Source organism: Giraffa tippelskirchi, chromosome 4 (genome assembly GCF_054371585.1).
Source record: "Giraffa tippelskirchi isolate mGirTip1 chromosome 4, T2T-mGirTip1v1.2.pri, whole genome shotgun sequence".
In the NCBI taxonomy this organism is placed as follows: Eukaryota; Metazoa; Chordata; class Mammalia; order Artiodactyla; family Giraffidae; genus Giraffa; species Giraffa tippelskirchi.
Genome location: NC_137278.1, coordinates 141,172,345 through 141,199,191, shown reverse-complemented (window position 1 = coordinate 141,199,191; position 26,847 = coordinate 141,172,345). Strand labels below are relative to the sequence as shown.

The following is a 26,847-nucleotide window of genomic DNA, read 5'->3' as shown; positions in this document are numbered from 1 at the left end:
TTAGGAACCAGCACATGTCAGCTGAAGCTACGTAGCTGACACATATGCAAGAAGTTGTCAATCCCTAGTAAAAACCCAGTGTAATCTTGTAACTATTATCTTTTGATTGTTTCTCTCTCTCTCTCTCTTTTTTTTGGTATGGTAAATAGTGGGTAGTGCCACCTAACTTTATTTTTGAAGAAGAGGATTCTTGTCTATTCTCTGAAAGACTGAAAAGTTCTCCAATCTTTATTTAGGTCGTGAGGAATTCTACAGCACTCATCCCCACTTTATGACCCAGCGAGCCTTGTATCTTGCAGTCTATGACCTCAGCAAAGGGCAAGCTGAAGTTGATGCCATGAAGCCTTGGCTTTTCAATATAAAGGTGATATGATCTAATAATCTGAAAATAGAAATTAGTTCATGGGTTTTCTTATTGTATATAAGGTGATTTATTTGGGGCAAATAGTACCATCAAACAGACTTTTCAAATACTTTTTTTCAAGAAGGTTAGAAGCTCTTAAACTTTGAGTTAGGAAATTTTAGGAGTAATTAAGTTGTGACATGAAAATAGTATGTTCTATGTTAATGAAAGGTATAGAAATTTGAAGCCCTTTTAATCTGTTAAAAATGAGCATATATGTTAGACTATTTTTTATATTTATTTTATTTTATTTTATTTATTTATTGGCTGCACTGGGTGGCTTGCAAGATCTCAGTTCTCTGACCAGGGATTGAACTTGGACCATGGCAGTGAAAGCCCCAAATCCTAACCACAAGGATATCAGGAAGCTCCCTGGTATTATTACTTATATATAATATGAATTTCCTTAATTTAAACTAAACAGTAGTAAGAAAAAGAAGCAATCTATGCATTACCAACTGTGTCCTCAGAGGCAATTTATTGTAAAGCTCTGTGGGACTTACAGTTTTAAATGGTCCTAGATAAATATTATATTTGAAATTTTGTAATTTCTCCATTTTGTCTCTTGCTGTTAGATATTCCTTCATGTATATATAGTTTTAAAAATATGTGCCTTTTTAGAATTGAGACTAAAGTAAAAATGAATAGTCATTGAATAATGTTCTAGTAGGCTCTTCTGTGAGGCAAACCTTAAAAGATTTTCCAGGAAATTTTGGCATATATTTTGGCTCCATTAAGCTTATTTTGTCATTTTGGTAATTTTTTTAACTTCCTGTTTTAAAAACTTTATTGTAGCTATAGCCAAAATGAGCAAATAGTATAGTTGCAGTAGTACTTGCTTTGAGTGAGGGAGTGATAGTTACTCAGTCATGCATGACTCTTTGCAACCCCATGAACTGTAGCCTGCCAGGCTTCTCTGTTCATGGAATTCTCCAGGCAAGATTACTGGAGTGGGTTGCCATTTCCTTCTCCAGGGGATCTTCCCGACCCAGGGATCCTGCATTGCAGGAAAGTCTTTACCATCTGAGCCACCAGGGAAGCCTACTATTAAGAGACATTTCTAAGTATAAAGACAGGTCAACTTAAAAAGTATCAGCAGATACATGCTTGACTTTATCTTATAATCTATAGACAATACATTAGAATATGTAATGAATCCATACACCTTTTCCAAAGGAATACCCAAGACAGAAGTAGCAATAAAGTTATAAATGACAGTCATCAATCAGATGAAATAATATAGATGAAGCTTTTCTGTCTCAAAGAGATGGGGACTGGGCAAGTGGTCAGGAAGGAAATACTATGTGCTTTTAACTTTGTATGAAAAATAATGTTCAGTTCCACATTGCTGAACATAGTTCTGTTTTTGCCAAATAAATCCTCTACTTCAAATTACTGTCCAAATGCTTTATTGCTTTAGTGACTTGTTTTTTCTTTGTAGAATCCACACTGAATTGCTGTAATATGAATTAATGAGCTTTAATTCACAGATAAGGAAGAGAAAGTATAAAACGAATTGTATTACTCTGATATTATTTGGGTGTTATTAAATACTATTTTATCTAGAAGCACACTTAAAGAATAACCCATTTTAGGCACAGAAGAAAGAAATGTGCTGTTAGTGTCATACAGGCCGCCTGAAAAGTGACAATAACTAGATTAAGAAGGAGCATAAAAACGACTTTTAAAAATTTCTTAAGTTTAATTTGTTTCCTTAGGTTTAAGGAAGGAAAGACAGTTATCATATTCTTCTTGAAGTCTTTTGAATTCTCATTTCGACTCAAGTGAATTTCATAGAAAATGAATATCAATGGAAATACAAGCAGTCTTGATTTTAAAACAAACACAAGAGTGTTTTGTATCTTTCCCCATAGGCCCGTGCTTCTTCTTCCCCTGTGATTCTTGTTGGCACACATTTAGATGTTACTGATGAGAAGCAGCGCAAAGCCTGTATCAGTAAAATTACCAAGGAACTCTTGAACAAACGAGGGTTTCCTGCAATACGAGATTACCACTTTGTGAATGCCACTGAGGAATCCGATGCTTTGGCAAAACTTCGGAAAACCATCATCAATGAGAGCCTTAATTTCAAGGTAACATGGTTCATTGCCTACCCTAGGTGGTAGATAAATATAATTTATTAAGTCTTACATTCTGAAACTGCTAAGAAATGTCAGCCGTCTTGAGAAGAGAACAACTATCTTAAAAGTGTGGGTTTTTCTTAGCTGTTAGCGTTATTCAAGTACTTTTTATTTTAAAATTATTTATGTTTGGCTTAATTTTGAACTCACAGAATTGGGAATTAAAAATAATTGAGGATCCTGAGAGAAACTAAAAGGATGTCTGAGAGGCTGAGAGAATGTTACTGAGAGAATCTGGGGACATGTTTCTGATGCCCTTTCTCTCCCAACATCCTATTGTAGTGATTCAATCAAAAGGATAAAGATGGATGTTGGGATCTTGGAGTTATCTTTCTTGTATTTTTCTTTGACTGTTTTTTCTCCATCTGCTCCTTTCTTTTGGAGTTTCTGTTTTATGTTTATCTTGGTCTTTGTTGTTCCTTCACGTCTTTGTCACTGTGATCCTCCTTTCAAATATTTTTTTTTCCTCAATATTGAGAGAAGGCTCTTTCATCTGGTCACCAAGGTCACTATTTGGTTTTCAACAATGCATAAGCAATATTCTAGTTCATACAAACTTCATTTTAAAAATTATGTTTTTGATTTACAAAGTTTTTCTTTCTGGTAAGACAAATAGAGTTCATAGAGTTCATAAAACACAAATAAATTGGTTAACAAATGCTTGTTTTTAGTATTTGAAAGAGAAAGAAATTTTACCTGGGCTCTACAGATAGCAAGGTGTAAACTGTACTGAAAAACACTTTGAATAGTTCAATATGACAAACACAATAGTGGATTTCACTGTTAGTCTCTATTGGTTTAGCTCATTAGTACTAATGATCAAAGCTGTGGCTTATAACAAGGGTCTTGTTTTGCCTGGACAGTCCCAGTGTAATTATTAATTGTGTCTCACTACATTCTCAGAAGCATTCCAGTTTGGATGATAAATTGTACGGTCACCTTGGTTATAACACGTTGTCCAGTTGGCTTAGCTCTGTTCCATTTCCACAGATTATGCTCTGTCCAAAACTTAATGAGCCATTTATAAGTGTGCCAGTCTTTGCGGTGCCCAGAGACAAAATTTGCACATTTATATCTTTCCACACATTTATCACAATTAATAAAAGCTTTTACAAATGTGGGTCAATGGTGTTTTATGTTAGAAGAATAAAATATCATTTATCTCTAGTTTTTGCTACTCTTTTGTGAGACATATGATTAAAGAGTGACATGACTATTAAGAAACAAATGCATCAAATTAATATATTCAATTAAATGTTCTCTTTACCCAGGGAGTTTCCTTTTGAGACTATATCTGTACTTACAGAACTTTGCTGTTACTTATAATATTTTAATAGCTTTTCTTTTATCATTGATATCAGACCATTTATCATATTTTAAAAAAGAATTCTTAAAGTATGAGTTTGTTTTGAGAAAATCTGAATTTAGTTGAAGAAGTCTATGAATAAAGTAGTTGATTCATCAAGCTGAACTGGTACTACTTTAGGCTAATAGCAAGGTATACCAGTTTACTGGCAATAAGACCAGTCTGCTTTCTGCACTTGTATGTGAACTCTGAAGGCAATACTGGACGAGCAGGTTAAAAACAAATGCTTTGAGAAATGGCAGTATTATTTGAAGGAAGGTATATATTGCAAATGGATGCATCATTCTGTTATATTGGTTTGAAAATTCAATTGGCTGCTTTGCAGAATAGTGATTCAGATGACCCCAAAACAATAAGCCTGCCAGAACCTGAATATTCTTTTCTCCCTGAGGTGCCTCAACCTATATTCAGTCAGCAGCTTTTAATCTATTAGAAATCTTTTTTGTTTGGCCTTTCATTTGTTTTTCATCTTTTCCTTTTATCTTGATCTTTTATAATCTTTGTGTGTCTCACTCTTATTAACATGTGTCCATGCAGAGTTTAGAATAAAAGCTTTCTGTTTTTGCCTGCTGGTGACCTGCTGATAAAGGTTAAAGGAAGTAGGACAAAATAGAAATCAATGCCAACAATGTCCCTTTCAGTCTTGTCCAGCCCCTTAGCAGAGTGGGATCCTTTGCTCACCCTGTAATCCAGCCCTGTTAAGCCCATCCCTTTGTTACTTTATTGTGTGAACTCTTGTTTACTTTTATATGTAGGTTTCCCTTCTTAGGTTAAACACAAACTCAATCTGAGGTTCTGTTTTATCTTAATTTATAAACGATGAAGAAAGGGAATATGAAAACTGGAGGTTAGTGAAATTATATTTAATTTTCTGGTTCAAGGGGTACCTCAAAACAATCTTGACTGTTTGGAGGTAAATATGTAAGTAATGGTTACGGCTGCTATAAATCAGGTTACTGAAGGATCAAGTTAAAAGAACAAGTACAAAGTTTGTGTGTGTGTGTGTGTGTGTGTGTGTGCACACGCAGGTATAATAAACCCAATTTCTATTTGTAATAAGTTGAAGAATTCAAGTAGAAATTTTATTCTTTATTGTCAAGAATATATTCATGGGTTGAGAAATGAGGAGAGTTTGCCACCTGGTGGTTTGCAAAGGCATTCACTATTATTAAAGTTGTATTTCTATTTAAAATTAGATATTTAAGAAGAAAAAATGTTTGGAAATATTTTTATTACAGAAACTCTCATCATAAGGTCATTCTATGAAAATTTTGATTTTAATTGGATTCTAAGTGTAAGAGACCCCAAATCATCCTCTCGTATAGAATCATTGGGGTTTAGATGATTTTTTATTTTTCCAAGTTCTGGTTTCCATGAAAAACCATAGCTTGGTGAGGAAATTTCATGTCTGTCTCCAGACTTCACTGTTTATATATACATCCCACTAATATTACATTTTTCAAATAGCAAGAACAAAATTTAGTTTTACTTTGGATGTGGATATTTTCATCTGAAAAATAAAGTCCCAAAGCTCTTACAATCCTGACTTTTATGGTAGCATATCTATTGCCTGTAGATTTAATGTCTTAGAAAATAGTAGGTCCTTTATTTAAGGTTAATGATTTGTCCTGGAGTTTGCCATGGATTTTCTGAATACCTTGATAATTATTTCCATACAATGTTATTTGATAATTCTTTCCAAATTGGCTTCTGTGTTCATTTTTTTTTCTTATTTTAAGATCATCTTATTTATTTCTCACAATTTAATTGGTTTTACATTGCTGATTTTATTAAAAATAATCATTTTCTGAGTGATTAGCACAGAATTTACCAACCACCTGACACATAGATGTATAAAATGGATTTTTACAGCTTGTCATCTGTAATTTCATAGATCCGAGATCAGCCTGTTGTTGGGCAGCTGATTCCAGACTGCTACGTAGAACTTGAGAAAATCATTTTATCAGAGCGTAAAAATGTGCCAATTGAATTTCCTGTAATTGACCGGAAACGATTATTACAACTTGTGAGAGAACATCAGCTGCAGTTAGATGAAAATGAGCTTCCTCATGCAGTTCACTTTCTAAATGAATCAGGTTTGTTTATTACATATTTTTTCAAAGCTCTGCAGTTGAGTTGGTGAAAATGTATCTGAACCTTGTATGGAATTTACATTTAAAAGAATATTGACAAAATACTTTAATAGGTAGCTGATTTGTTTTTTCTTTTTGAAAGATCATCATGTGTACTGATGTTGAATCATATATTATGTCATAAGAGAAAAATTTAGAAATTATCTAAGGACAATAGTGGAAAAAGTCTCTCAGCCCGAGTTAAAACATATGGATTCTACAGCTTGACTGTAGTCTTCAGGAACTGTGAGACCCTAAGTTCAAGCTATATCCTTCATAGTATCAAATGAATTTATTGTATGTAGAGGTTATTTGTACACTCACAGAATTATTATTGTGATTGTTTAACTTGGCACTTGGAGAATCAATGATTGCCTGAGATGAAAGCTAGGATGCCCTGATTCTGGTCTCAGCTCTGACCCCAACGATGAAGTTTCCTAATCTGTAAAATGAGGAGATTGGGCTAGATTCTCTCTGAAGCCCCTGGATATTTTCATATTCTAAATTCCATGTTTCATTTTTGATTTTTCCTACAGGGGTCCTTCTTCATTTTCAAGACCCAGCACTGCAGTTAAGTGACTTATATTTTGTAGAACCCAAGTGGCTTTGTAAAGTCATGGCACAGGTTGGTGTATTATACTTCTGAGGCTTGGGGGTAATGAACTTCAGGTGATACCTAGAGTACTGAGCTTTATAGAGTTTGTGTTTAGTTAAGGTAGAAACTCCAATACTTTGGCCACCTGATGTGAAGAACTAACTCGTTGGTAAAGACCCTGATGCTGGGAAAGATTGAAGGCAGGAGGAGAAGGGGACAACAGAGGATGAGATGGTTGGATAGCGTCGCTGACTCAGTGGGCATGAGTTTGAGTAAATTCTGGGAGTTGGTGATGGACAGGGAGGCCTGGGGTGATGCAGTTCATGGGGTCACAAGGGGTTGGACACAACTGAGTGACTGAACTTACTGAAGGTAGAAACTACTGTGTATATAGAAAATGGTAGAACAATTTGTGTAGAAGACTGCATAAAGAAGAACTTCATGGAGGAAGAGACGATATCTTAGAATTTAATGTCTTTGTTTTCAATTCATAGACAGGTATTTGTGTTGCTCTGTTCCGTAGTACGTTTCTAGATACAAGAAGTTTTTCTTTATGCAGTCTTCTACACAAATTGTTCTACCATTTTCTATATTCACAGTTGTTTGGCTTGTTTATTGATATAACCAACTGAATGAAAGCTTTGTGAAAATCTGTGGGGTAAACAAGTATAAGAAAATTGGGTTGATGAGCTTGTGAAACCTCTGTCTAGACAACATGAAGGGAAATTTTGACTCTTCAGTGGAATATAAAACTCTGGGCTTCCCTGGTAGCTCAGATGGTAAAGAATCTGCCTGCAATGCAGGAGACTCAGGTTTGATCCCTGGGTGAGGAAGATTGGCCTGGAGAAGGGAATGGCTACCCACTCCAGTATTCTTGCCTGGAGAATCCCATGGACAGAGGAGCCTGGCAGACATAATTGGATTGATGAGGCTGTGAAACCTCTGTGTAGACAACAAGGAGGGAAATTGTGACTTTTCAATATAATATAAAACTCTAAATGCTTACCATTTAGAAAAGTGATAGTTATGGCTGTCTTTATATTTCATATGGAAAATGATTTCTTTTCCCAGTAATAATCAGTTACTTATGAGTTTATATTAATTAGCTACCATAATCATAATCCCCTTCTGTAGATTTGCCACAGAAAACCACTCAAACAACACACTAGCTCAGGGTTCCTCAACGTCAGCCCTATTGACATTGGGCAGGTAATTCTTTGTCGTATATTGTAGGATGATAGCAGCATCTTTGGCCTCTACCCTCTAGATGCCAGTAGTGCTTTCCCCGTATGAGAAGCAAAAATGTACCCAGACATTTCCAAATATTTTAGAAAGTACAAAATCACCTTGGGAAGGATGACTGTGTCTGGAAGAATCACCAATTGAAATGAGCTTCAGGAGGGAGTCTCCAGCGTGTGTACTCACTGGCAGCAATTTTTCTTATAAGTATAATTTATAGTTACTAAAATGTACCTTTTTACATTACAAATCTCTTTTCTAATCAACCATAATGTTAATTACATCCCTCCAGGTAATCTGAATGATAGTTCCTAAATTTCATCTAAGGAAAAAAAAAAGACATTTTAAAGAAGGAACTTATTTACCACTAAACCCTATACCATGGAACCTGAGAACATATTGAAACATTACAGTTGGCAATTAATTTTAATTGGACAGTTACTACTATTCTTGTAGGTATTTTTAAATTAGATTTTCACCCTAATGCAATAAGCCATGGAAAGTGTGATATTACTCATCTACTCAATGAGAATGGAGCCAGGAAAGTATAGTGGTATAGTGGTCAAGTGTAAACTCTAGAGTCAGTACAACTTGTGTTCAAATCTCTCCTAAATACTTATCAACTTTGACATTTCTTAGTATTTTCAGCCTTTGTTTCTTCCCTTGTAAAATAACAATAATAACAATATTATCTTCTACATTGCTTTTGTAATTTGGTAAAAATGAGCAATAAATTTTAGTGAAATTTTATATTTGACCCATTTGGTAAGTAAATACTTATTTCAGAAAATAAAAAAAATCATCAAAATTACAAAGATATATTCATGTATTTTTGAAAAATGTGCCAGGTATGGAACTAAATAAAAAGAAATATAGTGTAGGTGTATGCATTCTGTATAGGAAAGGGGGTTTTAATTATACCCTGAAGAGTTGTTACCCTAGGTGGCACATTCTATCAGAAAATAACTAAACTCTGTACAGTCAAGAAAAGGCTAAAGTTGCACCAAAAAGTGCATGTGTTTCCATATGAAATGGAAATATTTAAAGTTGCACACATGTGGATGTTAGGGTGGATACATCATATTCAATAGAATAACGAATTGATGTGCATCAAAATCACTATCTTTTAACAAAAGCAAACTTCCACCATGACTAAATAAAATCCCTGAAGATTCTATGGAGTAATTAAGTGGAAACTCCATGAAAGTTCTTCTCATTAGCATAGTTATACTATTAGTTATACTATAAGCATGTTAATTTAATTGAAAATTAAGTTAAGAATTTGAGCAACTCAAGTTATTTTGAAAGATGAATCTAAAAGGTCAGTAAAATGATTTAAATTTCTTATTAATGTAAAAAATAAATGCCATCATTTTTATTTATGCTGATATATTGAAATATGTTATTTTACTAAGGTTTAAAGAGAATGAAGGCTATAAGTAATCAAGTGAAAACAAGAATGACTTGCCTGACACTAAATCAGTAAAAATAAATAGGGGTATTCACCTCTGTGAATCATCAAGGTAAGGGCAGAAATAATTTCATGGTGCAGAAGCTCTAATGAGCCCACCCACCATCTCTGTGCCCTGAGCTTTTAGGTGACTAAACTTATTAAAGAAGTTTCCATCAACACACAAAGAAGTTTGCAAAATTCAACTAACTATATGATACAAGAAATATGAAAGAGACTCACTGGATTAAATGTGTTGACTATTATAAAGCTTGCATGGTGATTTACTCTTGATAAAACATACGAGGAATTTGGAAAAGTCTCTTTCCTTGCATCTGAGCGTAAGTTAGCATTAGAAATAGCCAAGCTGAAGGAATAATAGGAGGTATTTTAAAGGTGATAAATTTAAGAAAAAGTTTAAATTTTTTTATTGGCATGTAACAGAATACCCACAAACCTAGAGTACATAAGCAAATTTGGAGAAAAACGTCACCAGTTTATTGGAGAAAGACATCAACAGTTTATTGTTTCTCACTATTCTGTGGGTTTACTGGTTTCAGCCAAGTGGGTCTGCTCCACATGGCATTGGCAGGGGTCATTTGCTTGACTTCCTCATTAAGATGGGCTGGAGATTCCAGGAAGGCTATATCACATTTTTGGTTTGTTGGTTCTCCTCTGTGGCCTCTCATACATATGTAGACTTCTTAAAGGCCAGGCACAGGACCGGTAAACTATTGGCTCTGTCATGTTCTGGTAACCAGAACAACCACAAGTCTTGTTCAGATTTAAGGGAAAATGTATGGATTTTATATCTTGAAGGATTAAACAACCTACATACGTAGGGAGAGAAAAATATTAATGTGTCCATCTTTGGAAACTATCTGCTACAAGTAGTGATTATTGTTCAGTTGCTAAGTTGTGTTGGATTCCTTTGCGATCACATGGACAGAAGCATACCAGGCTTCTCTGTCCTCCACTGTCTCACAGAGTTTGCTCAAATTCATATCCATTGAGTTGGTGATGCTGTCTAACCATCTCATCCTCTGCCACCCACTTCTCCTTCTGCCTTCAATCTTTCCAGCACTAGGATCTTTTCCAAATAGTGGTAGTGCACTATAGATCTAAAAAAGTCAAACACAAACTTCTATTTTACAATCAGTTTGTCTTAAGTAAAATAGAATAAGTATGTAATAATGGCTGACATATGAGAGGTTACTTATATGCTTCTCAAAGATTATCTCATTTAATTCTTGGAACAACTCTTTTAAGTGGTACTATTTTAGTGCCCGTCTTGAAGGTAAAGAAGTTGATAGATAGAGAGGTTAAATGATTTATCAAATTGCATACTCATAAATGTAATATTGTTGACATTCAGGGAGAATTAGAGTTGGGATTTTAAACCAAATGGTTTGACTCTAGTGCCCGAGAGCCTAATGCTATGATAAAATGCTCAAAACTTTATTTTCCTGAAATTCACACATTCAACAATATATATTATGAACCTAATGATGTTCCAGATATTGTTCTGGAACTGGGGCTATATAGCAGTAGGGAAAATAAGGTTTCTACATTCATGGAGTTGATGTTCAAATGAGAGGAAATAAGCAAAACCAGAATACTTAATGTGTTGGGTGGTACAGATTGCTACAAAGAAAACTTCAAGTCTGGTTGGGGATGGAGAGTTAGTTGTCAGACAAGGTCTTACTGACTTTGTCATTGTTCAGTCACTCAGTCATGCCCAGCTCTTTCCGACCCCATGTACTGCAGCACATCAAGCTTCCCTGTCTTTCACCATCTACTGGAGCTTGCTCAAACTTGTGTCCTTTGAGTTGGTGATGCCACCAACCATCTTGTCCTCTGTTGTCCCCTTCTCTCCTGCCTTCAATCTTTCGCAGCATCAGGGTCTTTTCTAACTAGTTGTCTCTTTGTATCAGGTGGCCAAACTATTGGAGCTTCACCTTCAGCATAAGTCCTTCCAATGAATATTCAGGATTGATTTCCTTTAGGATTGACTGGTTTGATCTCCTTGCAGTCCAAGGAACTCTCAAGAGTCTTCTCCAATACCACAGTTCAAAACCATCAATTCTTTGGCACTCAGCTTTCTTAGATAGTCCAACTCTCACATCCATACATGACTACTGGAAAAACCATAGCTTTGACTAGACGTCTAGAACCTTTGTTGGCAAAGTGATGTCTCCTTTTTAAATGCTATCTAGGTTTGTCATAGCTTTCTTCAAAGGAGCAGTTCTCTTTTAATTTCATGGCTGGAGTCACCATCTGCAGTGATTTTGGAGCCCAAGAAAATAAACTCTGTCACTGTTTCCATTGTTTCCCATCTATTTGCCGTGATGTAATGGGAATGGGTGACATGATCTTAGTGTTTTGAATGTTGAGTTTTAAGCCACCTTTTTCACTCTTTTCCTTCAACTTCATCAAGAGACTCTTAGTTCTTCTTCACTTTCTGCCATAAGGGTTGTGTCATCTGCATATCTGAGGGTATGGATATTTCTCCCTGCAATCTTGATTCCAGCTTGTGCTTCATCTAGCCTGGCATTTTGCATGATATACTCTGCATACAAGTTAAATAAGCAGGGTGACAATATACAGCCATGATGTACTTCTTTCCCAATTTGGAACCAGTGGGTTGTTCCATGTCCAGTTCTAACTGTTGCTTCTTCACCTGCATACAGGTTTCTCAGGAGGCAGGTAAGGTGGTCCAGTATTCTCATCTCTTGAAGAATTTTCCACAGTTTGTTGTGATCCACACAGTCTTGGCCTTTGTCTAAAAGACTTTAGCATAGTCAATGAAACAAAAGTAGATATTCTTCTGGAATTTTCTTGCTTTTTCTTGGTCCAAGGGATGTGGGCCATTTGATCTCTGGTTCCTCTGCCTTTTCTAAATTCAGCTTGAACATTCTGGAAGTTCTCGGTATACATGCTGTTGAAGCCTAGCTTGAAGAATTTTGAGCATTACTTTGCTCATGTGTGAAGTGAGTGTACTTGTGTGGTAGTTGGAACATTCTTTGGCATTGCCTTTCTTTGGGATTTCAGTGAAAACAACTTTTCCAGTCCTGTGGCTACCACTGATTTTTCCAAATTGGCTGGCATACTGAGTGCAGCACTTTTCACAGCATCATCTTTTAGGATTTGAAATAGCTCAGCTGGAATTCCATCACCTCCACTAGCTTTGTTCATGGGTTTCCTTCGTAAGGCCCACTTGACTTTGCTTTCCAGGATGTCTGGCTCTAAGTGAGTGATCACACCATCATGGTTATCTGGGTCATTAAGATATTTTTTGTTTAGTTCTGTGTATTCTTTAGATCTTTTCTTAACAACTTCTGCTTCTGTTTGGTCCATACCATTTCTGTCCTTTATTGTGCCCATCTTTGTATGAAATGTTCCTTTGGTATCTCTGTTTTTCTGGAAGAAATCTAGTCTTTCCAATTCTATTATTTTCTTCTATTCCTTTGCATTGATCACTTAGGATGGCTTTCTGATCTCTCCTTGCTATCTTTTGGAACTCTGCATTCAGATGGGTATATCTTTCCTTTTCTCCTTTGCTTTTTGCTTCTCTTCTTTTCTCAGCTATTTGTAATTCCTCCACAGATAACCATTTTGCCTCTTTGCATTTGTTTTTCTTGGAGATGGTTTTCATCCTGCCTTCTACAATGTTATAAACCTCAGTCCACAGTTCTTCAGGCACTCTGTCTATCAGATCTAATCCCTTGACTGTGTCTGTCACTTCCACTGTATAATCATAAGGGATTTGATTTAGGTCATACCCGAATGGCTTAGTGGTTTCCCCTACTTTCTTCAATTTAAGCCCGAATTTTGCCATAAGGAGTTCATGATCTGAGCTACAGTTAGCTCCAGGTCTTGTTTCTGCTGACTGTATAGAACTTCTCCATCTTCAGCTGCAAAGAATATAATCAATCTGATTTCAGTATTGACCATCTGGTGTTGTCCATGTGTAGAATCATCTCTTATGTTGTTGGAAGAGAGTTGCTATGACCAGTGCGTTCTCTTGGCAGAACTCTATTAGCCTTTGCCCTACTTCATTTTGTACTCCAAGGCCAAATTTGCCTGTTACTCCAGGTGTTTCTTGACTTCCTACTTTTGCATTTCAGCCCCCTGTAAAGAAAAGGGCATCTATTTTTGGAGTTAGTTCTAGTAGGTCTTGAATGTCTGCACAGAACTATTCAACTTCAGCTTCTTTGGCATTAGTGGTTGGGGCATAGCCTTGGATTACTGTTATATTGAATGATTTGCCTTGGAAACAAAGATCATTCTGTTATTTTTGAGATTACACCCAAGTACTGCATTTTGGACTCTTTTGTTGGCTATGAGGGTTACTCCATTTCTTCTAAAGGATTCTTGTCCACAGTAGTAGATATAATGGTCATCTGAATTAAATTCGCCCATTCCGGTCCATTTCAGTTCACTGATTCCTAAGATGTTGATGTTCACTCTTCCCATCTCTTGTTTGACCACTTCCAATTTACCTTGATTCATGTACCTAACATTCCAGGTTCCTGTGCAAGATTGTTCTTTATAGCATTGGGCTTTACTTTTACCACTGGACTCATTCATAATGGATTTTGTTTCTGCTTTGGCTCAGACTCTTCATTCCTTCTGGAGCTGTTTCTCTGCTCTTCTCCAGTAGCATATTGGATACTTACTTACCTGGAAGATTCACAGTCAGTGTCATATCTTTTTGCCTTTTCATACTGTTCATGGGATTCTCAAGGCAAGAATGGTAAAGTGGTTTGCCATTCCCATCTCCAGTGAATGTTTTGTCAGAACTCTCCACCGTGACCCTTCCATCCTGGGTCTCCCTACACGGCATGGGTCATTGAGTTGGGCAAGGATATGGTCCATGTGATCACTTTGGTTAGTTTCCTGTGATTGTGGTTTTCATTCTGTCTGCCCTCTGATGAATGAGGATAAGAGGCTTGTGCAACCTTCCTGATGGGAGGAACTGGCTGTGGGGAAAACTGGGTCTTCTTTTGTTGGGCAAGGCCATACTCAGTAAATCTTGAAAACAATTTTCTGCTGACAGGTGGGGCTGTGTTCCCTCCCTGTAGTTTGGCCTGAGTCCAAACTATGGTAGGGCTAATGGCTGTAATGGAAACCTCCTTCAAAAGGACTCAGGCCAGCAGGGACTTAGCAAGTTTAGAAACAATAAAACAGCAGTTTTCCTCACTACCTAAAGTTTAAGAGCAGTTTGGGCTATAGAGTACAGAATATGGGAGCAGTCCCAAATTATAATTTTAATTATTTAATGACCCATTATACATTGTATTAAATACCATTATGTTCAATGATTTATTCACTGATTCAATAAAATTTATATACAAATTAGAAACAGAGCTTAACTTAGTAAGACAAGTCCTCTAACCTGAGGATTTTACAATCCAGTATTTTACCCAACCACATGATGCTAATCATATAAATAGTGTTTGTTTCTATTTAAGTATCCTTTAAATATTATAGATCTACTAAAGAAAATTAAGCACAAATCTCTTTTTAAAATTAGTTTATCCAAGTAAAATAAATAGGAATATGTAAATAGTATTGGTAAAATGTGAGGGCTTCCTATTTGCTAAAAATAGTGATATGCATTTTACGTGTTTTGTGTATGTTATCTTATTTTGTTCTCATGGCAGTCTAAGAGACAGTCACTTTTATTATCTCATTTTACAAAGAAGGAAACTAAAGAAATTAAATACCTTTCTCAAGGTCATACAACTGGCAGTAGAGTTTGAATTTGAACCTGAATTCTTCTCAACTCATATTTTAAATTGCTGTGATGATGATCAAAGCTCAAATTATGGTCTCCACATTAGAATCTTCAGTGTTTCTTGTTAAAAAAGCAGATTCTGAAGCCTCATCCCAGACCTATAGACTGCATGGTGTCCACTGAAATTCAGTGATTACATTGTTTGAGAATCCCTTAATTTACTAAGCTGCCTCTCTTTCCACTGATGGAAACCCACGTCCGATTGTATAAACGTAAAGTAACATTTCTGTTGCAAATCTCTACTGATAGCAGTCTGGAAGATAATTTCCTCAGGAATATATTATTGATGATACTGTAATGAGGGTGTGGGGTAATGGACTGATGTATCAATTGAACTGAGGAAGGCTTGTGGTTCATTGGTATCAGAGGATCTCCATAATTTCTGATCTGGATTCACTCACTTATTTTAATAATTTCTGTGTGTATGTGTGTGTGTGAAAGAGGCTAGGCTGACATGGCTGCTAGGTAGAGAAATTAGGTCCTGTGTTGTACTTGACAATATTAGAATTGTTTTGATCATTTTTACTGAGCAAAGGAAATTCTTTAAATTCAAAACTTCCCAGAAAATGAATTCTATGATGATGTATAAGTTTAAACCTTTCAGATTTTGACAGTGAAAGTGGAAGGCTTTCCAAAACATCCTAAGGGAATTATTTCACGTAGAGATGTGGAAAAATTTCTTTCAAAGAAAAAGAGATTTCCAAAGAACTACATGGCACAGTACTTTAAACTCCTAGAAAAATTCCAGATTGCTTTGCCAATTGGAGAAGAATATTTACTGGTTCCAAGCAGGTAAGCCAAAACTTAAAAATTTAATTACCCTATGGAAATTTACCATATATTCTTTTAGTTGTGAAAGTAACTTTGGTCTATGATGAATGTACTAATTTTTTTCTTCTTGTATAAACTTTGTACTGAAGTATAACATTTTCTTTTGATGAAAACTACATTTGACATTTTAAAGATGTAACTCACTGGTTTTACATATATATAAAATTATTATTTGATTTGACCCTGCTCAGTTTATTTAAGAAAGGTTAATAGTTGAGATTAGAGTGTGTGTATTTGTGTTGCTGTGTGCGTATGTATGGTCCTTATATGATATTGAAGGAGTTATTAGACAGATTATGGAGAAATGGTGAGTTTTCAACAGAGTCTTTAAATAATTTATGACTGCGAATTTTCAGAGGATATGGCCAACACAGCAGAGACCTAAATTCTAGCCCTGTGTTGTAGAAATTTTTCTTACTGCCTTATAAACATCTGGGAAATGTTATAACGTAAACAACATTGAAAAGTGCAAATTGCACTGATTGATAGATGGTAACTAATTCTAAAAACAGATATACACTCGTTTCTAGGACATCCATTTTTTCAAGTTTTATATAATCCCTTTACTTGTTATACATAACTAACAATAATAATTTATTTGTAATGTAAATAGGATTACTGAAAAATTTTATACATCACTTTATCTGAGCATGACTTGAATTGATTAACCATTAAATTTTGAAGTAGGAAGAGTATGTAGCAAAATAACATTATTAAAAAATAAAATTGCTTAGAATATTTATCATCATCAGTTCATTGATTTCAAGTAGTAAAGCACTCTGGTCAACATGGTTGGGCGTTTTATGAAGCTATATAATGATAGTGTGCTTTTATCTTTAGTTTGTCTGACCACAGGCCTGTAATAGAGCTTCCCCATTGTGAGAACTCTGAAATTATCATTCGACTGTATGAAATGCCTTATTTTCCAATGGGCTTTTGGTCGAGATTAATCAATCGGTTACTTGAAATTTCACCTTACATGCTTTCAGGAAGAGGTATGTATTTAATGAAGAATTAATATTTGGAGAAGTTAGGTGGAAAGCATATTAAAATTAATATGTCATTTTCCTAGAGTTTACTTGTTTGTAATGCAGCTGAAAATCAGGAAATAAACTCAAAAGACCTCAGAGTGGCCAATATAAAAATATACACAGATAAATTCATGAAATTTGTTAAGAATAACATTCCTCAAAGCCCATGTGTACTTATTTTAGACACATTTACAATGTGTATGAATATCTTACTTTACATGCCAAAGCAGACTAGAAGCAGCAGTTTTAAAAGATGAAATTACAGAGTCATTGGCTTAAAAACACCTATCCCTCTACACATACACACAAATACACATGCATGCATGGAGAAAGAAAAACTGAAATGACCACCCCTTCAGTCAGGGAGTTTTGTTTAATAGAGTAACAGGTCCTAACCATTCAGACCGTTCTTTGTGGGGACTATAATAGCTCTATTCTGCTGCATGGTCCCTGAGGGGTTTACAAAAAAGAATAAAGACTTTATCATGCTGTAATTATAAATTATAATGCTAGCTCTTCCTCCTGGAAGAAAGAGAGATCTTGGTGCTCCAAGGGGGAAAATATAATTTTTCTGTTTTGTGCTTAAAATCACCTTTATGGAGATGGTACTGTATTCTGAAATAAACCTTATCTTGCTTGCAGTTAATCAACATATAGATAGTTACATCACATCAAAGTGTTGGTTTTAGCATTAGCACCAACCTCTTTTTAAAAGTTATGGGAACCTGTTTATGATTCTCTTTTTCATCTATTACATATGTTAAACTGCTTGACACCATGAACCTGAAATCTGTCTTAGGTAATCTACTGGGCATTTGTTTGTTTCATTTCAAAATTGAGGATAAAATATTTAATATTATATTAACAGATAACATATCATTAACAATTCCAGTACTTTCCTTCAAAACAAATGCTTCTCTACTACTGTCACTTGTAGTATGTGCAGTCATTTTTTTCCCCTACAGTTTATGGAACAACAAATAATTAATAGCTATATTTGGGTTCATTTAAACTTCTTTCAGAACGAGCACTTCGCCCAAACAGAATGTATTGGCGACAAGGCATCTACTTGAATTGGTCTCCTGAAGCTTACTGCTTGGTAGGATCTGAAGTTTTAGATCATCACCCAGAGAGTTTCTTAAAAATTACAGTTCCTTCTTGTAGAAAAGGTAAGGAAATTAATTTAAAACTGAATTGTACCACTAAAGAAATCTAAACTTTTTAAAAAGTCTCTATAGTTCTTCTTTTCAGTTTGTGACAGGGTAAGGTTCAGCTAGGATGTTAATCAAGTTTTCTTTGGATTACATAGGCTGTATTCTTTTGGGCCAAGTTGTGGACCACATTGATTCTCTCATGGAAGAGTGGTTTCCTGGATTATTGGAGATTGATATTTGTGGTGAAGGAGAAACTCTGCTGAAGAAATGGGCATTATATAGTTTTAATGATGGTGAAGAGCATCAAAAAATATTGCTTGACAACTTGATGAAGAAAGCAGAAGAAGGTATGTATGTGTTGACACAACTTACAAATGTTTTTAAAGGATCCTTCCAATATTTGCGAAGTGAGTTTTGAAATAAATGTAAAAATTGATTGTTCTTATTTATAAGGGATAAGTTAGAAGATACTGCATTCAATTATAGTTAACAGTTCAGAAAAATATATTTATTGCCAGTAAGATCTTATACTCTAGACTCAGAAAAAATGTTGGTGTGAGAGTTTGAATACTGGCTACTGAGCAATGTTATGTCATCTGTGAAGTGAGATTACTAACCAAAACTATGCCATACAATTGTTATGAAGATTAAAATAGATGATGCATGGAAGTAACTTAGTAATGTCAGCCATATGTTGTGTTCCATGAATGTCGTGAAAGTAAAGAATATATAATTTCCTAGTCATATATCAATAGCCTAGGCAGTTCTGAGTTCTACTTTCTAGTGAGGGAACCTAGGAATGAGTTTTTAAACTTCCAAATAAATAGAGAGTAACTCAACTTTTAAAATGTTCTCAAATTTTCTAGAGAAAAATAAGATTGGAAAGTGAACATAAGAGTGATTGGAAAGCGTAGACAATATGTGATGATTTCTGTAAATCAAAAGGACAAATTTATGTACAATCTTAAAAGTTTATCTTTAAAAAAATGTTTTATGTACTTCTCAGGAGACCTCCTAGTAAATCCAGATCAACCCAGGCTCACAATTCCAATATCTCAGATTGCTCCTGACTTGATTTTGGCTGATCTGCCTAGAAATATTATGTTGAATAATGATGAATTGGAATTTGAACAAGCTCCAGAGTTTCTCTTAGGTAACTGTTCTTGTTGATTTGAGAATAAAAATTAGGGTATGGTTTTTATTTATAATCTAGCAAATATTCACATATAGTTAAATTGTCATAATTCTTAGTGTCTTCGCATATTTTTGTAATGTTTCTCCTTTGGGATAATATATTTTAAAGTAATGTGTTACAAATCTGGAATTTGCTTTGCACACACACATTTGTACGCTAGGTTTCTACCTCTATGGAAGCACAGGTATTTATGAAACACGTCCTTGCATTTGTTTTAATTGTTCGATTGTCAGTGATAGGGAAGACAGTTAAAAAATTTTTGGAGGAGTAATTCAGCCATTTTCCAGTTGCAAAAAGAATAAGTAAAGGAGGAACACCTCTATGTGTAGTGATAGTGGCAGTTATGTTATTTTATATAACATTCATACATTTTCATTAAAATAGTCACAAAAATCAATTTGGGTTTAAAAATTCAAAAGCATTAGATTGGTGATGTACTCAAGTTCTAAACATTCCTGAGAGTCCTTGGGAGCTGAGAAGAGTATTGAATTTATTTAATGTAAAGTAGTTAAAGACAATTCTGACTTTACTTTGTGGAGTATTTGTTGCTGTTATGAATATTTACATTCAATTTTAATTAAATTTTCACAGAGAGGATGATTAAGATATATGCCAGAATATTAATATTATTAATAAACCAAGTCTAAAATTTGGGATATGACATGTAGGAGTAAATAAACTCCCTTGTACCTTTATTTTTTACATTGATTGGGAAATTTAGGATGATTTGAAATACCTTAGAAATCTGGTAGTGAATATATTAGTACTAGTATGTTAACACAAAATGCTGAATTGTCAACACTGAATCTTAGATCTTAACCAACACCAAACATTTGAAAGATACAGGCAAGTACCAGGTATACTATTTTCTTTCTCTGAAAGAGTCTCAAGCCATCACATACAGCTCTCCCAAATATACCTCTTTACTGCACTAAAAGATGTGTTTTGGATTAATGGACACATTTTGAGCAATGTTATGTAGAAGTGTTCAAAAAGTTCATTTTTTGAAACACCTGTGTTTTTTCCCAATTTTATTGAGGTGTAATTGACATATAGCACTGTATAAGTTTAAGGTGTACAGCATAATAACTTCACTTACATATATGGTGACATGATTACCACAGTAACTTTATTAACATCTATCCTTGCACATATTAATATATAAAATTTGTTCTGATGAGAACTCTTAGGATTTACTCTCTTAACAACTTCCATATATATTATATAGCACTGTTAACTATAGTAATCATATTGTACATTACATACCTAGTATTTATTTATCTTATAACTGGAAATTTGTGCCTTTTGACTACCTTCAAAAGCACCTGTGTTTTATACTCTTTTATTTAGCAGATAGGTGGGGCCCTGGTGGCTCAGACAGTTAAGAATCCGCCTGTAATACAGGAGACCTGGGTTTGATCCCTGGGTTGGGAAGATCCCTTGGAGAAAGGAACGGCTCCCCACTCCAGTATTCTTGCCTGGAGAATTTCATGGACAGAGGAGCCTGGTGGGCTACAGTCCACGGGGTCGCAAAGAGTCGGACATGACTGAGTGACTTTCACTTCACACACACTTCACGCAGATAGGAGAGTGTTTATGGGTCCTCCTTATACTCTGACCCCATTTCCAATAAATTCATAAGTTCTATGTTTATTTACAAAAAGCAATCTAGATCAGAGTTTCTTAGCCTCTGTACTTTTGCTTTTTGGAACTGGATAGTTCTTTGTTATGGGGAGTGTCTTATGCATTGCATGGTATTTAGAAATATCTTTGGTCTCTACCCACTGGATGTCAGTAGTATTGTCTCACCTCATCCCAGATGTGACAATCAAAAATGTCTCCAAACACTGTAAAGGGTGGTGATTGCAGGTCAAAAGCATCATCACCCTGTTGAGAACCACTGACCTAAACAAACCAGATAAATTGTTCTAAAAACATTTTACAATCAGAGAGGTACTGGTTGAGCTGAGGGAAAAACAAGGGCTCTGTAAATTATGGCATAACAAGGGGATTGAGTTCTGAAGATAGAAAGCATGTTTAAGAAATTTTGGCTATTCCAGTTTGCTAGATTGGTTGTTTTCAACCCTGGTGGTTTATGCTGTTACCAGCAGAGTTAAAAGAAAAAAAAATCCTAATGAACGGTACCTCCTGGGATTGATTAGGTCAGAATCTTTGAGGATAGATTCAGGCTTTCCTATGTTCAAAAGGCTCTTTGGATGTACTGTGAAGCCAAATCTAGGAGGAGAACAACTGGCCCAGAGCCTAGAGAGTGAGAGTAGAAAGGAGTAGAACCAGGAGGAGAACCACAAAGGGAACTTGGGGCTGCAATATGAATATGAACTTGATTTTGGATTTCATTTGGTAGACAATGTAGAATGATTTGGTTTTGAGCAAGAGAATGACATAACCAAAATGTAATTACAGAGCTAGTTTTTCAGGAGAGAGAGAATGAGTTAGGATTAATGAAGTCATGAGACCCCCACGTGTAGGCAGAAAGCATGAAGGTACCAAGAGGGTGCAATTGTAGTGGAAATGGAAAGGGAGGCTTGGGCATAAGAGAGGCAGTGTAGTAAAGCTGGTCAGCTGTGGGGCTGGCATGAAGCACATTATCTTATGAGGCATGAGATAATTTTTTGGTTTTTGACTCCAGAATGACCACAAAAAGAGTTTTGTTTTGTTTTTATCAGATATATGAAAGGTAGGATAAAAACTATTTTGGAGAAAAGATGATGAATGTGACTTTTGATGGGATGCAATTGGGATTCAGAAGAGCACACCAGTGCTTATCTCCAACACAGAGCTGTAAATATAGGGTAGAGTTCAGGGGGTAGCTGTGACTATAGATTTAAATGTGAAAATTCTCTGCATACAGAGATAGATGAAGTTAGGGAATGCATGAGGTAATTGAGTAGGAAGTGTGTAAAAGGAAGACAGAAAGGCTAGAGACAAAATCTTCAGTTGCATCTTGGTTCGTGGAGTAGAAGAAGGAAGAGCAAGCATTAAAGAAGACTTGATTCAGTGAAACTCGTGGGTCAGATTTCTCTTCAAAACAGATACAATTACAAAAGATATAATTTATTGAGTCTTTCTGCTTGCACAGATTAACCCAAATGCTTTGTGTTTTCTTTTTGAAAGGTGACGGCAGTTTTGGATCTGTTTATCGAGCAGCCTACGAAGGAGAAGAAGTGGCTGTGAAGATTTTTAATAAACATACATCACTTAGGCTGTTAAGACAAGTAAGAAATGCAACAATATTATTACACTAAATAACACGTTGTTAATCTTCTGGAACCCTTGTTTGGCACATGCTTGTATTGACCTTGTTTTCAAAGTTGAGTTTCCTTATAAAATCCCACTTTTGTCCTTTCCTTATGGAGTGAAATAGATTTGTTTTGTTTCTCTTGTTGAAAAACAAACAAAAGACAGTGTTCTGAGAATTCTTGTTTCAGGCTTCACAAGTCCAAAAGAAAAGAGGGCACCTCTTTTGCATTTTTGCAATTCAAAGGAACCAAAATCCATACAACCGTAGTCCATTTGAAAACTTCTCCTGGACTCAGTTAAGTCACACGTTCTTTTTTCAGCAAGTACCAATATTCAGGGCAGTGCTGTTGCTGACTGGCTTAGGCCTATGTTGTTGAACCAATCACTGTGGTAATGAGCAGGGTATTTTTTTTAAAATTCCCCTTTTTCCCTGAAGCTGGAATTGGAGTCAGTTCAGTTCAGTCACTCAGTCGTGTCCGGCTCTTTGCGACCCCATGGGCTGCAGCGTGCAATCCGCGATGGACTGATTGGAATCACTTCCCCTTAAATTGATTGGAATCAGTTCCCCTTAAAGTTCATCAGCTGTTTAGGTGAGGGTTGAGTACCACAGCAAAAGTCCAGGATATTCTTAGGAAGAATGAAAGTTGATTGAATGCATAACCAAGAGTAGTCACTCCATTTCCCTTTCTTGTTTTGAATACTGGTGGGGATTTATTTCTTTTTTTCTGAGTCTTTCCTAATGGTAGGGATGAGTGAGAGAGACACAGTGAAGATAGATAAAATCCAGTGTGGATTCTGCAATCTTATACCAGAACTCAACTGTATTTTTGAGTCTATTCATTCTTATTTTTTCTTGATTTATTAAAAAAAATTGTGCCTATTTCTGAATCTAAATAACTAATGTAAACAAAAAGTACAGTTGCAATATATTAGTTACTCTGAATAATAACAAAATTTCATGTCTGTGTAAAATGTCCTGGAGTAATTTTAATTATTAGTACCAAAAGTTACACAGTAGCTCTAGGAATAAACTAATAAACATTTTGTATATAATATTTTGTAAGTCAGTGAACCAAATCTGGGCACAATCTTTTTTCTGTCTATAGGCAATTTGTTGTATAAATTGATTTTTCAGCCTTGATCATCAGTCTTCAACATGTTTCAAATTTTATGTAATGTGCTCAGGAAACCTTGTTGAAAATCAGAACACTAGAAAAGCATGTGGGACTGATTAGTGTATGAGCAGCTAGATGAACCAAGGAAATAATAGAAATAGGAAAATAGGGTGTATGTAATGTGTTTCTTTAAAAAAAAAAAAGAAAAACACTTCAGTGTTCAGTGATACATTTTGAGGGTCATCCTACCTGTGGTTATGAATCAGGGCTGATCTGTTACAGTCTTTTGCTCCTTGCTGTCTGCAATCAGTGAGCTGTTTTTCTAGGATAGGAAATTTGGATTAGGCTTCTGTCTGTGCCTATGAAAGAAAACAGAGCTAAATTGACTTGTTCTCATCAATTTTAGCCAACTGAGCTAATCAGACATAGAAGGAAAAAAAAAGATTTTTATCTACTCCAGAAGTATGATTGCAGTTTGAAGCCTGTGTTCTTAAAAATCTCTTAGGGTGGTGAGCCTTTATTCTTCAGCTTGCAGAATTCTTCATACTTCAGTTTCCTGATAAATGCAGTTGGCACTGATACTCCCCATCTTTGAAACTAGTTGTTAAAAAGCAGAGCTTCTGCTGAAATCATAGTTTAAAACATGAATTAATTTAATACCACAGAAGCTATAAATTTCAAGTAAATATAATTTCAGAGTAGAGTGAAATATACATAATAATATGTGTATAGAATTCAAAAACAACCATATCATGAAAGAGATTATAAAGACTCATGTGCTATGGCCTAGAATCAGGATAGAGCCCTCTCTGTTCCAGCTAACTTCTTGGATTAGAGAGAAATTGTTGCACCTGGGGATTACCAGGGCCGATCACTCTGAGGAAGTAAGAGTTTTAAACTAAGGTCTGAATGGCAAGAAAACTTTAGCTATGTGAAGGTTGAAGAGATTTCTAGGCAGAGGGATCAGCAAGGGCAAATACCCTGTGGCTGGAAGGAAGGAGCTGGGTGTATGCTGGGATTGGGCTGTTGGGGATTTAATAACGCAGGTGTTACTGAAAGATGGTGAACAAGGAGGAGAGAGAAAGGAGATAAGGTTTGAGAGATCAGGTCAGGCCATGAAGGCTGTGTAAGTGCATGGCATCTCAATCTAAAAGTAACAGGAAGTCATTAGAGAGTTTTTAGGTGGGGGGCAATGCCAGATATTTCTGTAGACTTAGATACTCTTCTCCATAAACCTTTCTAGTCATCAAACCAGAGATAATAGGCAGGCTGTTCCTCAGACGCCAAGCGCAGTTGATCAGTAGTGGCTGCTCATGAATCTGTGGCTAAGGAAGATTCAGTAGGTAAGACTGACACAAACTATTAATGTTGCCACAGTGTATGTATTGTCCCAGTATTAAATGTTCTGATAAAGTACAGCAAACAGAAAAGGAGAACTTAAATGTTTAATTCACAGTGTAGTTGCAAAACCAGTGGTTTAATCCTGAAAATGTAGAAAATATAAATAGCTCAAAGAAGAAATGGAAAGTTTGCTGTAATCCAGTCACTCAGGGAAAACTGTTCTCCAAGTGTTGATTGACTTATGGAAGGAGACATTTGGGTAAGAACTGATGGTCTATTTACTATTAAATGATTTTTGACTTTGCAGGAGCTGGTGGTGCTTTGCCACCTCCACCATCCCAGCTTAATATCTTTGCTGGCAGCTGGGATTCGTCCTCGAATGTTGGTGATGGAATTAGCCTCCAAGGGTTCCCTGGACCGCCTGCTTCAGCAAGACAAAACCAGTCTTACCAGAACGCTGCAGCACAGAATCGTGCTACATGTGGCTGATGGCTTGAGGTGATTGATTAGGTCATGCTGTTTTCTATTCAGTGCATAATGAATATGAGCCCAAACTTGCTCTCAGGCTTTGAGGACAGCGCTTCCCTGTAACAATGTGTCCTGGTAATATTTCACAAACGATTTGAGTGTAAAACTACCATTTCTCTGTTCAGATTTTGTAATTTCATAAAATAAGAGTAAGAAGAGCATGTATACCTCATAGCTAACAGAAGTAGAGTTTGAATCCAGAAGTCCTGCTCCAGAGCCCATGATCTTAACCATGCATTGACCTCCCTCCCCTATAAAAATGTGGGTGAGGCTTCAAAGTATCAAGGAAAGTGTCAGTTATCATGGAAAATTCTGATGAGGAGAGATGAGGTCAGATTTCTGAAAAGGACGAGTTATTTAAGTCGGGTTGTCCTGCAAGACCATAGTGTGTCTCCGAGGTACACCAGCCCTGTGGCTGGATGGTACCCAGACAGAGCCTTGGAGAGGCACCTCAGCAGAGAGAAAAGGCCATGGCCTTTGGTGATAGAGACTGGAATAAATCACTGCTTAATGTACTTACTTTCCTTTGATTTTATGTCTCTAATTCTCTGTTTTTTGTATTTTAAACCTCTGATTCTCTGTTTTTTGTAGTCTCTAAACTGTCTAATACTTAATGTATAGTGTCCCAAGTTTGTCTGTAATAATTGAAGACATCCCAAATTAAAGTCTTGATTTCCCCCTTCTCCACCCCTTCCCAACTCCAGTCAGCTTGGAGTCATCCTTCTCATGGCTGCCAGAGTGATTGTTCTAATATGGAAGCTGGATCACATCTTTCTCCTGTTATCAAACCTCTCCCACCACACTCTCTGGTCACCGTGCTCAGCCACACCCATCCTGAGGTTTCTGAAATATACCAGGGGCTGTGTACCCCCTCTTCTCTCAGCCAGAAATGTCTAACCTGCAGATAGCCTCTTGACTCACTTATTTCACTCAGATTCCTCAGAATGGATGTCCCTGACTACCTCATATCTCTCGGGCACCTGTAGCAATTATCACTGCCTAGTGTTCTTTATATTTTCATTTAAAGAGTTTGTTTATTGTCTGTCTTTGCCACCACAATCTAAGTGCCATGACATAGGGACTTTTCAGGTTGTTCACAGTTGTCCTGTAGCACCAAGAATACCACATCCTCAATATGCGTGTTGACATTGAGGAGAGAGGTAGGAAAGAGGAAGGAAGGAAGCCACTGCCTGAAACATGGTAGCCTCAAAGTGGATGCAAATTTCCTTCTCTTCCTTCACTTCTTAAATAGTGTCTATTCCATT

At 36.0% G+C, this 26,847-nt stretch overlaps 1 protein-coding gene across 4 annotated transcripts in view; it reads left to right on the top strand.

Moving 5' to 3' along the window:
* The window catches only part of LRRK2 (leucine rich repeat kinase 2), a 197,008-nt gene that overhangs the window by 107,807 nt on the left and 62,354 nt on the right, over positions 1-26,847 (top strand). For all 4 annotated transcript variants that reach the window (XM_081594156.1, XM_081594153.1, XM_081594154.1 and 1 more), the window contains exons 30-40: positions 237-364; positions 2,278-2,496; positions 5,805-6,006; positions 6,579-6,667; positions 15,731-15,918; positions 16,798-16,952; positions 18,011-18,157; positions 18,298-18,489; positions 19,149-19,295; positions 22,473-22,573; positions 25,362-25,552. In XM_081594156.1, coding sequence (XP_081450282.1) covers positions 237-364; positions 2,278-2,496; positions 5,805-6,006; positions 6,579-6,667; positions 15,731-15,918; positions 16,798-16,952; positions 18,011-18,157; positions 18,298-18,489; positions 19,149-19,295; positions 22,473-22,573; positions 25,362-25,552 — 1,759 coding nt within the window. The remainder of the gene's footprint in view (positions 1-236; positions 365-2,277; positions 2,497-5,804; positions 6,007-6,578; positions 6,668-15,730; positions 15,919-16,797; positions 16,953-18,010; positions 18,158-18,297; positions 18,490-19,148; positions 19,296-22,472; positions 22,574-25,361; positions 25,553-26,847) is intronic.